Genomic DNA, 16,334 nt, shown 5'->3' on the forward strand with positions numbered 1-16,334 from the left:
ACTGGACATGAGGCAGCCAGCCCAAGGCACAAAACATGAGGCCAGACATGAAGCAGCCGACCCAACATACAAGACATGAGGCCAGACAAGAGGCGGCTGGCCAAAAACACGAGGCCGGTGGCCAACCGCAACACATACTACAGAGAACATGAACACCAAGCACTGATGAGAACTGATTTCTGGATCTCCTGCTCACAAAACAGGTGCCCCAACCAAGCCAAAGTGCAACCTAAACGAGAAATGCAAAGCTGCAAGGGCAAACGAGGAATTTCAGGCTACAAGGTCACACGAGAAACACTCAGCTGGAAGACATGTGGGAATCACAAGGACGCTATACAAGTGAAAACACAAGGCTGCTGGCCCACCGAAACACAAGGCCTGACATCTAGATTTTCCCAAACTGAAGTTAGCATTTCAGCACCCAACCGGGCCCCTCTACTCATTGCCATTCCTACTAGACTTTGCTATAGTACACACCATGGTGTTCCATGATTACGCTGCTCCAGCCGTGTGCTCAAGGCTCCTACATCCAAAGGACAGGAAACCACATTGAAGGTGAAAGTGGGAGGTGCCCTTATATTTTGTGCTCTTGGCTTTCTGTCCAGTAATAGGCGCAGATCTCACTCTCTCAGGTGCAGTCATGGGTGAGGAGAAAAAGACTATCTTTATCTTTTTTACTATTAATGGCATGATTGGTTTTACGCCTTTCCCAATTTTTAGCTTGATAAATGCAGTTTGTAGCCAAATCATAGTTTTTTTTGTTCAAAATATTTTGTGATTAATAATGAAATCACTCAGGAGAAACATCTGGTTGCCTCAAGAGAGCACAGAGATAATGGAGTGGTGAACGGGAATCATCTACTACATACTTTTACTATAATCTCAGTTCAGCAAGTGCAGCCCGATGGCCAACAATAAGAGAAGTGTCTGTTTTCACTGATAACTTTATGCATCTCTCTATATAATTTCCTCATAGTCTGAAGACCTCTGCTGTTTGTCATTGAATGGAAACCTTTGGTGTAAGGCTATGAGCACACGTTGCGGATTCTGCTGCGTTTCCGCAGCGTTTTTGCCCCTGCGGAAACGCAGCAGTTCCGCTGACCAAGTACAGTACAATGAAACCCTATGGGGTTTCAAAAACGCTGTGCTGACGGTGCGGTTTTGCTGCGGTTTTTTTTCCGCAGCATGTCAATTGTTTCTGCGGATTCCGCTGCGGTTTCACACCTTTAACATAGTAGAGGTGTGAAACCGCAGGGCAAAACCGCAGACCAAACCGCAGGAAAACCGCAGGTCACTTTACCTGCGGTTTTACCTGCGTTTCCGCTCGGAAAAAACCGCAGCGGAATCCGCAACGTGTGCACATAGCCTTAGTGCACAGCTTGTAAAGAGCCATGTGATCCCACTGTACGGTGTAGAGGCTTGTACCTGTGTAATCACGGTAGATCAGAATCTATTCCTGACCTCTGGATTTCCATTCAATGAATACTACCATGTGAGGGTGCTGATAATGGTGATAGCCAAGGGCCTAAGGAGTGTCATCTAAATCAATTACCTGTTTATTGGGTTGTTTTCACATGTTGCAGTTGAAGTGCTGTTAGAGGGAATCTGTCACTGATTTTTTTTTGCTGCCTCATCTAAAAGTATCATAATATAGGGGCAGATACCCTAATTGCAGTGATGTATCACTTACTGCGCTGCTTGCTATCATTTTGATAAATGCGTTTTATCTGATGCAGATCTAGCATTTCTCTGAATACTGAGCTCTGTATAACCCGGGCCATATCACTGATTGGCAGCTTTCACAAAAAAGCTTCCAATCGGTGGGGGAGGGGTTACACAGAGCTCATGAATATGGAGGACTCCTATTGATAATCTGCTTCTGATAAATCAGTGACTGTATCAAAACATACTAACTATACTAAGCAGCCCAGTAAGTGATGCATTGCGGGAATCAGGATCACTGCCCCTACATTATGCTGCACTAAGTACAGGTGGAAACAATCTTTCAAACCGCATTCCCTTTAAAACCGGATGTTATAAATGGAACATGTAAACTAAAAAAAAAAAAAGGTTTTCACTTTAAAAACAACCACTGTGTTGAAAACCTCAGTAAAACCGTTAGTGCTTTTTCAGATGCAGCTCTTTTTTATTTATTGCCAATATGATAACGCTTATTATTTCCAGTACCGTCCTGACACAACAGTACTAATTCACCTTCTGCCGCAGCCAGTTCCGCTCGCAGTCTGTTCCCCATGTCAATAAGCTGCTGTTTCTCCAAACTCAGCTGAGAAATTTTCTTCACTGCTTCCTTCAGTTTGTTTCGGAGTGTGTAAGGGTTAGAAGGACCACCGCCTGGGGACGTGAGGGCCCCCAGCTGCTGACGAAGAGTTAGGATCTCTTCCCGAAGCTCCTTTACGGTCGAGGACTAAAAGTAAAGTAACACTTCATAAACCAACACAATAAAAAGACTAGGAAAGGGTTGAAACATAAATATAGAGGCTGTCTCGATGATACAGGCCCCTGGAGGCGTTCACAAGTACCGTATACACCTGCCACTGGGCAGTGCCACAGAGCGCCAACCCAAAACAAGTGGTCTCCTGTGGAAAGCAGAACATTTTCCATAACGTAAGTACATACCTCGCTGAGGACCACCGGGACCCGCTGACTGGCCAGCTCCAACTTCAGGGCAGAAACCTACAAATCAGTAATGCTATGATATAGTAATCCTATTACAAAAGCCGTGATATAATCAGCATGCTGGGCTGCTTTCCATGCAAGACTATAAATAATGTGGTTTTCACATACAGTCATGGCCTAAAGTGTTGGCACCATTGAAATTGTTCCAGAAAATGAAATATTTCTCCCAGAAAATTATTGCAATTACACATGTTTTGTTATACACGTTTATGTCCTTTGTGTTCATTGGGACAACACAAAAAAAGGAAAAAAAAGGCTAGTTAGAAATTGTTTCACACAAAACCCAAAAAAAAGAAACAAAATTGCGGTAAACATCTTTGTTTCAAGCATGTGATGCTTATACAAACTCACCTGTGGCGAGCAACAGGTGTGGGCAATATGAAAATCACACCTGTAAGCAGATAAAAAAAGGTGAAGTTTACTCAATCTTTGCATTGTGTGTTTGTGTATGCCACATTAAGCATGGAGAACAGAAAGAAGAGAATTGTCTGGGGATTTGATAACCAAAATAGTTGAACAATATCAACAATCTTAAGGTTACAAGTCCATCTCCAGAGATCTTGATGTTCCTTTGTCCACGGTGCGCAACATAATCAAGAAGTTTACAAACTATGGCACTGTAGCGAATCTCTCTGGATGTGGACGGCAGAGAAAAATTGATGAAAGGTTGCAACGCAGGATAGTCCAGATGGTGGATAAGCAGCCCCAATCAAGTTCCAAAGAAATTCAAGCTGTCCTGCAGGCTCAGGGTGCATCAGTGGTAGAGTGAACTCTCAGTGGACATTTGAATGAAATGCTATGGCAGGAGACCCAGGAGGACCCCACTGCTGACACAGAAACCTAAAAAAGCTAGACTAAAGTTTGCCAAAATGTACATGAGTAAGCCAAAATCCTTCTGGAAAAGTGTCTTGCGGACAGATGAGACCAAGATAGAGCTTTTTGGTACAGCACACCATTCTACTGTTTGGATGGAAAGTTCTGAAGTGGCCAGCAATGAGTCAGTTATTTATTCCAAAGCATGTGCCACCAAATATTAAGTTGAAGGGGCCAACAATTTTTGTATGGCCTATTTTTGGAGTTTTGTGTGAAATTCTGTTCAACTTGCCTTCTTTTCTCTGTTTTTTTTGTGTTGTTCCAATATACACAAAGGAAATAAATGTGTGTAACAAAACACGTGTAATTGCAATAATTTTCTGTGGGAAATACTTCCTTTTCTGGAACAATTTCAACGGTGCCAACACTTTCGGCAATAACTGTAAATTTAGCTGTCATCGCAGCCACACACAATAGATAACAGCAGTTTGGTGATTGAACAATCAATCGATCGTCTGGTGAATGATTATGGCGACTCAGTCATACACATCTTAGTCCATGTTTGCCATTAGTCCTTCCACCTGGCCATTCATGTTCAAAGACACCGGGCAACAAATGTACAATCACTGAAGGAACATTCTTTCAATAACAGATTGTTCAAGGATGTAAAGATCTTTCATTTGACTATCGAACTAAGGCATCAAGCACATACAAATTCATTTCAGATGATTAATTGGCCATAACGATCATTTGCTTTTAACGGGATTGGCCACCATTTACTGATGACCTATCCCCTAGGACAGGCCATCAATACCTGATCGATGAGGGTGTGAATGCTACTGGAGGCTTCTCAGAAGCTGCAGGAACACGGCAGATGCATAATCTTTATAGTGGCCGTGTCGGTGTACTATCCGGGGTGGATCCGTAGTACTTGGTCGCGGCCGACGGCCGCTGTAGGTTTTGAGAGATCTGCCGTGTTTTGGGAGCATCTGAGGCATCCTAAGGATTGTCTTCCATAAAAATGGGTTAGGAAAACATCCTTAGATGATGGACTTCATTTTGCTGATACAAGATAGAAAATGTCATGGAGGATCTCCACTAATAAAATAAGAGCACATCACAATGGTGGGATTACCAAAATGACCATAAACATAACAGGCAAACAAAGCATGAAATATGCTGCCATCTACTGGAAGCACACCGGTACTGCAATTATTTGCTCCAAGGCCCACACTATATGGACAAAAGCATTGGAACACACTTGTATTGGAATACCTTGTATTCACTCCCCTCACCACAGGTGGATAAAATCCAGCCCCTTGCCGAGCAGTCTGTCTTTACTAACATTTGTGAGAGAAAGGGAAAGAGATCATGAATACCAGCATTGTCCTGTAATAGGACCTTCATTGTAAGAGTCAGTTTATGAAATTTCTTTCCTCCTAAATATTCCATAATCAACTGTGAGTGTAATATTGAAAAGTGGAAAGTATAGGAACCCATGAATTAGGGACCACATCAAGTTACAAAGCAGGGTCTGTAGATGCTGAGGGACATGAAAGTCACCAATGCTCTGCTGACTACCAAGCTCCTCTTGCATTAAGATCAGCACAAAAACTGTGCCAGGAGCTCCATGAGATCAGTTTCCATAACTGAGCAGCTGCATGCAAGCCTTACATTACCAAGCACAATGCCAAGAGTTTGGATGTAGTGGTGTAAAGCTGCCACCTCTACAGAAGTGGAAACGTGTTTTGTGGAGTGCCGGATCATTCTTCTGATGGACAAGTCTAGATTTGGTGAACAGCAGAAGGTTACCTGCCTGACTGCATTGTGCCAAATGTAAGATTTGGTGAGTGTGGATATTGATATGGGTTGTTTTTCAGGGATTCACCTAAGCCATTTAGTTCCAGTGAAGGGAAATCTTAATACTTCAGCGTACCAAGACATTTCGGACAATTGTACCTTTCAACTTTATGGGAACAGTTTAAGGAAGGCCATGTTGTGTTTGTGCATGACTGTGTCCAGTGCGCAACACAAAGTCCATACAGACATGGTTGGGTGAATTAGTGCCTATGGGCTTAGAATGGGACATTCCTGGAGGAGTAAGGCTACTTTCACATTAGCGTTTTTTAGCGCTGCGATTTGTGCGCAATAGAATCGCATGCAAAAAATGCATCATGCATTTTGTATGCGTTTGTTGTAAGGCGCATGCGTTTTAGCCTGTTTCTAGCCATGTTAACTCTTAAAACGCATGCGATTTTAAACGCCTGCGTTCCCATAGACTGTAATGTGTTTTTATTGCGCATTCTGTGCGCATGCGTTTTTTTGAGACAGGTCAGACGGACCAAAAATGCAACAGGTTGCGTCCGGCGCGCCTAGGCGCACACTACAAAAAACCGCATGCGCACGAAAACGCATACAAACACGTGCATACGCTAGGCCATGCACCCCCATGTTAAAGATAGGGGCGCAGAACGCATACGAAGCGCAGCGCTAAAAAACGCTAGTGTGAAACCAGCCTAATGTGTACAAGTTCCAACTCTTTTATCCAAATAATGTATATCAAATTAGATGCTATAAAACACTATTACAAAAGTGCAGATTATATCACACCATGACAGTCACAGACACGACTGTTTGAGAATGCTAGGACTCATAGTTCTTCAACAGTTTTTGTGGAGACTGATACCACAGTAAGCTAGTGCCCTAATGGGTAGATGCAACTAGTATACAGCCTGGGCCCAAGAGGATAAAGCATTCATGATGATCGAAAGTGCACCGGATAGAGCAGCCACAAGACCTGTCATTTTAGCTGTATACACAGATTTTTTGTGTTGCCAACCTTATTCCCAAGTTCCACCGTTTCCAGGTTTTGCTTCAGATTTCCTTTGAAAAATTCCTCTGCCTCTTTCCGAGCCTCGGTGAGCTGCATCTCTAGCTCAGACTGCCGGTGCCGCAGGCTGGAGATGGTGGCTTGGTTGTGTCGGGTCTCACTGTTCAGCTGAAACTGCAGCTGACTGATTTCTGCCTGCTTCTGCTGGACCTAAGGAACATGATAGAAAGCAGTAGGAAACAGCTAAGAGGAGAAGACAGCGCAATAGGGAGGGAGATAAAGATGTGAAATAAAGTTCTACTAATCTGATTTAGTTGTGTATACACAACTTTTCCATGACTTATACATCCAGCTGCTGCAGGTCCAATGGGTCAAATGGGCTAAAATTTTGGCAAAAAGTTGTATCACAGGTGCCAGGTGGTTTACACCTAGAGTAAGTCTAAAGATGCACTAGATTTATCAAACAGCGTGGACCTTTACGACAAATCTACATTTGAAGAGCATCTAGCCTATGGTATTACACGACTTGTAATTGCCTATTTACCCAGGCCCGATGTGAACTGAGTGACCAAATAGATCATTTGGTGTCATTCAGTGCCATTGTTCTGGGCAGCACAAGTCCTGGCTACACAGAATATAGAGGATCTTTCGTGCAGCACAAAAGATCATTTCACCTGACGATAAGTATTTTGCTCGTTCATCAAGCGATTGGCAGCCTGTTTACACTTACAAATTATTGTGAAATGAGTGTTTCTCGGAAAGGTTATTCATGATAATCCTTTGGTGTAAACAGACCTTACTAAGAATTAGACCGTCTTTACAAATACGCCTAACTGCCTGGTTTTGCCTGGACTCTTCTTAGTCCATTTAGGAACGAACCTTCTGTGTGAGTTCTGTAACCAGAGACTCTAAGTGAGCTGTTCTTGCCTCCAATTTCTTATGAGACGCAGCCGACGCCACTTTGTCAGCTCTTAATGCTCCTGAAATAAAGCAAATATAATAAGGGCATTTCATTAAGACTCTCTATCCATCACATTTCTGCTTTATGTTCACATATAGATGAAAATCAGACCGTTCAATACGTCATCTATTTTTTTGAGGTGGCCCACTGCGTAGGAAGGTATGGCAGACCCAATAGTTTTACGTTGGGAGCACTTCTCACCACATGTTCCAAAAGTACATAAACCAGGTTTTGCTAAATCCTTTTTTTAATTGTTAATTTTATTCCCATCATACAAACGGGTAGATTAGATGTTTCCGAGTCTGTTCTGAGGAAATGATCAGAGCGAATGAGTGAATGCGTTAGTTGTCTTTTCTGCCTGAACTCCCAAGATCGGTGTTAGAATAAACCAAGCAACCAATCATGAGACCTATTAACCATAGAAAACCAGACAGGGTGTACTTAATTAATAATATTTTTATTGTACAAGTGGTTACATAAAAACCAATTAAAAACAAAAAAGTGCACGTATAGGAACGATTTAACAAAATTGTAAAATAAAATTGGACTCAATTACATATAAAATATGCATACCTCATATATTATAAAGTGATCATTTTCCAAAAAAAAGAGGATATTTAATATATTAAAAGTGCAGATATATAACATTATGACAAAATAAATCACAATCATAAAAAAGTGCAATGTGCGATGTGCAAAATATACCACACATTGATTATATATCATATGCAAAAAATTATAAAAAAGAAAAAAAGAACACCTGTGCTTTTAAAAAGTCAAATGTATATATCCACAAATAATGTTTTAACGAGTGACTCAAGACAATCACATTTACAATATAAAGTGCATTGTGCATGTGCAATTTTTAAAACCATACACATATGGAGCAACCAGTGTCTTTTTTATATACAGTGCAAGCAATTATATTTCATAGAGGATTTGCATAAATAGATCCTATACCTTTAAGGGTCACCACGTCCCTATCACGCGCTCCCCGACGCGCGTTTCGGAATCCTTCCTTCATCAGGATGATGAAGGAAGGATTCCGACCCCCTGATGAAGGAAGGATTCCAAAACGCGCGTCGGGGAGCGCGTGATAGGGACGTGGTGACCCTTAAAGGTATAGGATCTATTTATGCAAATCCTCTATGAAATATAATTGGTTGCACTGTATATAAAAAAGACACTGGTTGCTCCATATGTGTATGGTTTTAAAAATTGCACATGCACAATGCACTTTATATTGTAAATGTGATTGTCTTGAGTCACTTGTTAAAAATTATTTGTGGATATACACATTTGACTTTTCAAAGGCACAGGTGTTCTTTTTTCTTTTTTATAATTTTTTGCATATGATATATAATCACTGTGTGGTATATTTTGCACATCGCACATTGCACTTTTTATGATTGTGATTTATTTTGTCATAATGTTATATATCTGCACTTTTAATATATTAAATATCCTCTTTTTTTTGGAAAATGATCACTTTATAATATATGAGGTATGCATATTTTATATGTAATTGGGTCCAATTTTATTTTACAATTTTGTTAAATCGTTCCTATACGTGCACTTTTTTGTTTTTAATTGGTTTTTAAGTAACCACTTGTACAATAAAAATATTATTAATTAAGTACACCCTGTCTGGTTTTCTATGGTTACTAGGTCTCGTGATTGGTTGGTTGGTTTATTCTATCTTAATTAGTGTGTAATCACTAATTTCACTGTACACTGGTGGTATATTTTATTATTATTAATGATTGATCAGTGTATCATTTTATTTTGATATATACTATATCCAGTGTCGGTGTGTTTCTTCCTTCAAGATCGGTGTTAGTAGCTACGATAACTGATGAACGCGTGTCTACTACATTTCTCCATTAGATTAGTTCTTGGGAAATATATAATAAGACTTAGAAACCTCGTAACAGAGGAAAAGCTGCTCGCTACACTGACTAGTGTATTAGCTCGTTCTTGCAGTCATACTATATGCACATCTAATGGAGGTCTCTGTCCAGGCAGTGCGCCCTCTGGCCAAGCAAGGTCCGCCAAGTTACAGGAACGTGATGTAATGGTTTTCAGAGCAGGTATTGCACCAAACACCCTCATTTGCATGGAAAAGATTGTTTTATAGACTACAAAGACAGTGAAATCAGATATGGTTTTTATAGGGCTATGCTTTTTTTCAGGCAGGTTCCAGGCGGAGTACACCTGAAAAAGACGTCATGTGCACATACCCAAAATGGAGCATCAGGCTTTATTGAACATCTCTTATGTCTCCTCTATCTAACAGAATTTTTATTAAGCGGCTTGCCCCTTTTGTGTCAAATAATAGAAGTATTCATTTCTAGAAGCTCCTATCTGTGACAAATGACACCAAGGCGAGGAACCCATGGGGACACATGGAAAAATCTTCATTGTACATTAATTTTTTTTTTAGCATTTACCAATAGTTTCATTCAGGCTACTAATGTGGTTTTGGATGTAGACATTGTCTGGAGAAACTGCTTTTGCTTTTGAAGGCAGCTCAGAATTGTCCTTTGGTGACAATGCCTCCTGAAGCTTCTCTTCGCTCAGTCGGTTCTTCAGCTTTAGATCTCGGATTTCCGCTTCCAGTGACCTCACGTAATCTAGACACAATATCAAAATTATGAAGAGGAGAACCAAAGAGAACAAGTGTTATGATACGACATCCCATGGTGGTATCTCACCAGCAGTGACCACATTCTCCATAGTGTTACAAGGTGGGGGCTCTGTTCCTTCAGGGGGTGCAGGAGAAATCTGGTCACATAAAGACTCCATTTCTCTTCTCATTTGATCTATGACTTCTCGCAGCTCTGAATTTTGTTGATGCAGCTTCTGAATTTCTTTTGATGCAAAGTCTGGGACAGGTCCTGGTGTCTGCAAGAAGGTAAATGCAATCGGTTGTATTACAGGTAACTCATATTTGCAATAAATTACACTAAATTATAGTATTGATGACCAAATGATGGCTGATAGTTATCCTTGTACATAACATCCCAATTGTGCGCTCAGGTTCCATTGGATCTATCAACAGCAGCTTGTGGACAATTTCCAAGCAGCAACAGTAACACCCATCTACAACAGCTACGAGCACTTGCAAAATCTTTTAGAAATGGACGCCTTGACTTTTAGAAGACCACTGGAGAAAGGTATTCCAGATTATTAAGTTTTGTTACCTTAAAATCGGGCAGTCTTTGCACCTCAAAGTGCAATCAATGCCAGTTCTGTTGGGTAAGGATGGCTATGCCCCCTCTCACTAAGTCCCATCCACTTTCTAGACATGGAGTGGCGGAGGAAATGCCAGCACTTTTATAGAATTTGACAGGTGGCTGTAGCCCAGTTCAACCCATTTTGACAAAGCTACTTCAAACTTGTGTGAAATGTTACCGATTAAGTCAAATGTATCTATATGGCTCCATGTACCCAACGGCCAAAAGAATGTCCTTTTGGCCTCATCAGGCCGATATGCTGTGATAGTAGGCTTATAACAGCATCTCCGGACACTACTACTCTTCTTTATGTACCAGTCCTTTCCTTCTCATGACACTTCCTTCACATCTATAACAGTGGCTTTGAAAATCGCAGTATATAATTGTCTCATAGATAAGATAAGACTTGCGGTCTTGTTACGTTCATATCTAAATGGCAGGTTACCAGGAGTTTTAACCCAGTAATGACCACACCAACGTAATTTATAGCATGTGGTCATGGCAGTTGTATGAAGTGAGCTCAGGAACTGGCGGCAGATGCCAACTGTGTTACATAGCTTTCATCTATCTGTAAAAGCAGCCAAAGCCCTATTCCAATCATTGCCATTTAACCATTTAAATGCGGCTGTCGTGACGTGATAAAGGGGAACCAATGGTTTTTCATGGCAAGCCTGCTGAAGGCTGCCATTTTGAACCTCCTGTGAAGCTCGGAAACAGAAAAAACACAGTTTTAATATCACAATATATTACCACACTGAAATATTATAGTACATAGAATAAGTGATCAACTGGAAGTTCAAGTCTCCAAAAGAACTATGTTCTATGTACTGTAGATCGGGCTCACTCAGCTGTGCACGGAGGTACAGGACATGGGGCCACTGTCTCTCTTTAAGATCTTCACTGGTTTATTATATTTGCGGCATAAACCATGGTGAAGTAAAAAATAAAACCGGCCACAGGTCAGGATACGGTGTGAACATGGCCTAAGAAAACTATATGACTAGAAGTGCTCAAATGGCCATCACACCTATAGAGTTGGTGGGACATCTCATTCCAAAACCATTAATGTGTTAATATGGAATTAGTCTACAACAGGACTGCCCATAGGTCAGGATATGGACCCATTCTCTGACTGCTGCAACCCAAAACAGGCAAGGCTCACAGGAGCCCAACACCTTCAGAGATGATAGTGCAGCCTCCTTCTGATTGGGCTGCTGCTCTCTCTCATTCCGTCATTAGTAGAGGTCCCAATGCACTGCCTAATATACCTTTCCACCCCCATTTTCTCTGATCAGTTCCTGGGACGAATCATATGCAAGCAGCTATGGCAGATCATGCATAAGTCCAGAAAGCTGGCACACTTTAGCTCCACATCTGGATCCCCTTTGCTTCCTACATCATCCAGGATTACTTCCAAGTTTCACTCCTCCAGAGGCAGGCCAGCGGTGGGACTCCCCCCTCCCTCCAAGTCAGACTCCGGATCCAGATTTACAAGCTACAGTATATGATGGACAGCTTGATAGCAGCTCTCAGACTATAAGAGTTAAGGAAGACGAGCGTTCCCCCACAGAGCCCTCTGTCTCCTTCAAAAAATCCAAATGCACCTTGCAGGTGTTCTCTAACCACAAAGAATTTGATGGAGTGTTTCCTGCAGAATGGAAGCACCCAGGAGATTATGTTCAGAGAAGGTAGCATTTGAGATATTTTTTTCCCCTTCAGTTCTCAATCCCCTCGCTCCCAGTCAGTGTCTCACTGAAGGATCCCCACAGGTGCTCCCACAGCCAGAGGCCGTCAGTTAGATCCCCGGTCCCTAGCAGAGAGCACAAGTTTATAGTATATACAGGAGCCACACACTGTCCCAGTGGCGAAGGCCACAGATGCACCAGGTAAGCACTGTAACCTGGTTTATATAGTACAGCCACCGCTGTCATATTTAGAGTGCGCTCTTACTTGAATTAGTACGTCAGAAGCAATGCGTTAACAGACCACTACCCCAGTAATTAAATGTTACCTATGTTGTCATCCTTCTGGTACTCTGTCCACTCCCTGCAGTGTGTCAAACCAACCAACCTCCAAGACCACAGTTATAGAGGGTTTTTTCCTATGACAACAATTGCCTAGTACTCAACCGCAGCTATGGAACGGTTACCTATGCCGACTATCCCCCAGAACTCTGTCCACTATCCAAAGTAATGCCCCCCTGAGGAAGGAAAGTGCCGAAACGTGCATTGGAGTAGGCTGGAGACAGCGTGGTGTCCTGAATATTTACACCTAGTATGTCCATTGTCTATTAATGCCCATTGTGGATGTTATGCTAATGATTGTTGATGTTGGTTACCCATATGGTGCACATATGTTTGAGACAATTGAACCATTGTGTTCGTTTCTATTGATTATTACCAATGGATATGTTAATGGTCACATACTTATCAGTCAGGATACTTAGTTCTGTCTTTTTCTGCCATATTATATGTGGTTCTTTTGTACCTATCACTTTTTAATCTGTCCCACTGTTGTTATGTCCTTGTCATGTTATTTATATATCAATAAAATTTTGTAGCATTTACAAGGACAGTTTTCACTGCGTTTTTTCCAAGGTTTTCACTATCCAAAGTGAGTCAGACCTACAAGCATCCATATCCGCAGCTATAAAGAGGTTTCCTATGCAGTCAACCGTCTAGTACTCGGTCCACTATCCAGAGTTTTTGTAGGCACTCACATTTTTGTTCCCCACAAAAATGGATCATCTCTTCAACAAGCTACAGACATGGTACTACAGAAAAAGTCAGAGTCAGTGAAAAAGTTTCTGATCTCATGGAAATGGATCCCTCTCAGCCTGCAAGATCTTTTATCTTTTTTCTTGTTGTGTTCTGGTACGCTATACCAAAAATTTTTTCCTCAGGCTCAACACAGCCTCACCCGGTCAGTTCATGATCAGTGTGCGGAACCACCGACTACCTCTGTGCTTGCAGGTCGCAGGATCAGCCCTCAGGCCTAGTCTCACCGCTATTGGGTTGGCAGGACTGTCTCTGTCTGCCCAGGTTCTTCTGCCAGGTTCGCCTGTTGGGGCTCGTACAACAAAGTTGTTGGACCTAGCAGAGCGAAGTACCTATATGAGTCACTAACTCTGTTTTTTCTCTCCTTACAGCGGCCGACAACTCCCAACAACAGTGGGTTAATCTGTTGTATGGGGCACCCACAGGCAAATTATTCATGTTTCCTTCCCTTTCAAGGCCATCAACTGCCTGAGTCTGAGACAGACTGAGGGTCTCCAGACGCCTCACTATGAGAGCACCTGATTCCACAGGCTGGGCCAGTCAACCTCCCACTAGACAGGGACTTCATCAATGTTGTCTCTCTTGCCAATTCTATCCCATTCGCTAAGGCAAGGTTCACATTTGCGGATGGCAGAGCTGCGGAGGGCTGCGGATTTCCTCTGTGAAGCTCCGCCCACTGCCACACCTCCTCCGTTGAGCTCTGCCTATGTCTGCATGCGGCCTGGGTACCCATCTTTAGCATTGGGTATGCAGGCCGTGCGGGTGTATGCGGATGCCTCCGCATGCGTCGTTTTGACGATGCGGCGACGGCATCAAATTGCAACATGTTGCGTTCGACGTGGGTCGCTGCACCGTCAAAAGGACGCATGCGGAGGCATCTGCATGGATTCGCACAGCCTGTGTACCCAATGGTAAAGATAGGTAAGCAGGCCGCATGCAGACGTAGGCGGAGCTGACCGGAGGAAGTAACAGCGCCCTATATAAGTTTTTTATTGTGCATTAACATACCAGGCAGCCGCCCCCTCCATGTATTGGTAGGCTGTGAGCGGTTGTTTTATCGGTATTCTTGCACCTGTGTTGCCAGCTCTTTCTGTGCTATTTCAGTGTTAGGATTTAGTGTCAAGTACCTGTAAACGTGGAGACCTTTGGCGCAGGTTACGGGCTCATGTATTTTGGCCAAAATATCAGCTAATACTCCACATTTTTTAATGTGTTTTTTTGCACTTTATATTCAGGGTGCAGTTGGGCCCATTTGGGCTTGTAAACTGCGGTGTCTGATCACATGGCATGCATTTTGATAGCGCTGGGCAGCTCGCCTGAGCTAACAGAAGGGTGTCACTACTAGGCTGGCCTGGATGCTGTGCATGGCCATAGTGTGAAGAGCGCAGCATACAAGTTTTTTATTGTGCATTAACATACCAGGCAGCCGCCCTCTCCATGTACTGGTAGGCTGTGAGCGGTTGTTTCATCGGTATTCTTGCACCTGTGTTGCCATCTTAATTATATGGGTCCACTGCATCCTGATAGTGCATTTGTCTTGAGGCCTGGACAGGTAAACCTTTTTGCTCTTTTGCGGTTTTCTATTATTGGAGGAATTTTAAGTCCTCTTTCTGTGCTATTTCAGCGATAGACTGGAGTGGTGCCAGAGTGCTGGAGGGGAGGCCAGAGAGTAGGAGGTTGCAGTAGTCGAGGCGGGAATAAGGGCGTGCACTAGTGTTTTTGTGGTTTCATGGTTGAGGAATGTGCGGATCCGGGAAATATTTTTGAGTTTGAGGCGGCAGGAGGAGGCAAGGGCTTGGATATGTGGTTTGAAAGAGAGGGCAGAGTCGAGGATCACCCCAAGGCACCGAGCGTGCGGGACTGGGGAAAGAGAGCAGCCATTGACATTGATGGATAGGTCTGGTGGAGGGGTAGAGTGAGATGGGGGAAAGATGATGAATTCTGTTTTGTCCATGTTCAGTTTGAGAAAGCGAGCAGAAAAGAAGGCTGAGATAGCAGACAGACATTGTGGAATTTTGGTCAGTAAGGAGATGAGGTCAGGTCCAGATAGGTAAATCTGTGTGTCATCGGCATAGAGGTGGTACTGCAAGCCGTGGGATTCTATGAGATCCAGTCTGTCAGGTAACCATCTCCCTGCATCCTTCATCTCTTCTTGAGGGTGTTGGGAAAATTGTGGGGATATTGGAAGCAACTCCATTCATTCTGCTCGTTCCACACTCGTCTTCATCTGACACTTCTTCCGCAATTGGACACCCCCCGACCAGGAAAATGCCCCTCCTCCCCTCTCGATCTTTTCTCTGCCAATCAGTGGTAGCTAAATATATATATATATATATATATATATATATATATATATATATATATATATATTTTTATTTTTTTTTTGCTTCCTGGGATGGGGAGCTGTCTTCCAGGAGTTCACGGCCCAGGGTCGTTGGAAAGACCAGGAGTCCTCTCTCCTACCAACCCTCAGTGATATCTTCGGATGGCCCGCCCTATCTACAATAGCCGTGGCTTACACCAATCCCCAGGGTTTCCCTGTGAAGGCTCCGCGAAAGTGATTTACGGTGAGCACCCAGAATCTTCTTTTCATGTAAAATTATCTCTGGAGGCAGCAAGGAATTGTTCATCTCTTCTTCAATCCTTCCAATCCATCTCACCTCTTCCTCAGATCTGTTCCTCAACATACAATCCTCTGTCTCCTAACACAGACAGCCCCCTCATGTCCCCTCCTGCTCCCACCTGCTAACACTCTCTCTGCTCCTCCTCACTGCCGGCGATCTCTCTCCGAATCCTGGTCCTCCTCACTACATTCCCAGTCATTTCTACCTCCCATCCACGCCCAATCACAACTTTCCGTAACTACTCCAACCTTATACACATTCGCCCGGCCCCAGCTTCCCCAGTCCCACTAACAGGAGCTCTGTGGAACGCTCGCTCTGTCTGCAACAAACTTTCCTTCATCCATGATCTTTTTATTACTAACAAACTTTCCTTCCTTGCCATCATCGAAACCTGGC

The 16,334-nt window shown here is 43.0% G+C and overlaps 1 protein-coding gene across 3 annotated transcripts in view; it reads right to left on the bottom strand.

Moving 5' to 3' along the window:
- CCDC57 (coiled-coil domain containing 57) overlaps nucleotides 1-16,334 on the bottom strand; it is a 151,525-nt gene that overhangs the window by 38,443 nt on the left and 96,748 nt on the right. For all 3 annotated transcript variants that reach the window (XM_073588142.1, XM_073588144.1, XM_073588143.1), the window contains exons 11-16: nucleotides 10,016-10,205; nucleotides 9,752-9,934; nucleotides 7,220-7,320; nucleotides 6,350-6,550; nucleotides 2,638-2,694; nucleotides 2,215-2,425 (exon numbers count right to left, since the gene is read on the bottom strand). In XM_073588142.1, the coding sequence (XP_073444243.1) occupies nucleotides 2,215-2,425; nucleotides 2,638-2,694; nucleotides 6,350-6,550; nucleotides 7,220-7,320; nucleotides 9,752-9,934; nucleotides 10,016-10,205 (943 nt within the window). The remainder of the gene's footprint in view (nucleotides 1-2,214; nucleotides 2,426-2,637; nucleotides 2,695-6,349; nucleotides 6,551-7,219; nucleotides 7,321-9,751; nucleotides 9,935-10,015; nucleotides 10,206-16,334) is intronic.

This window comes from Dendrobates tinctorius, unplaced genomic scaffold (genome assembly GCF_039654945.1).
Source record: "Dendrobates tinctorius isolate UK_male_01 unplaced genomic scaffold, ASM3965494v1 ptg000103l, whole genome shotgun sequence".
In the NCBI taxonomy this organism is placed as follows: domain Eukaryota; kingdom Metazoa; phylum Chordata; class Amphibia; order Anura; family Dendrobatidae; genus Dendrobates; species Dendrobates tinctorius.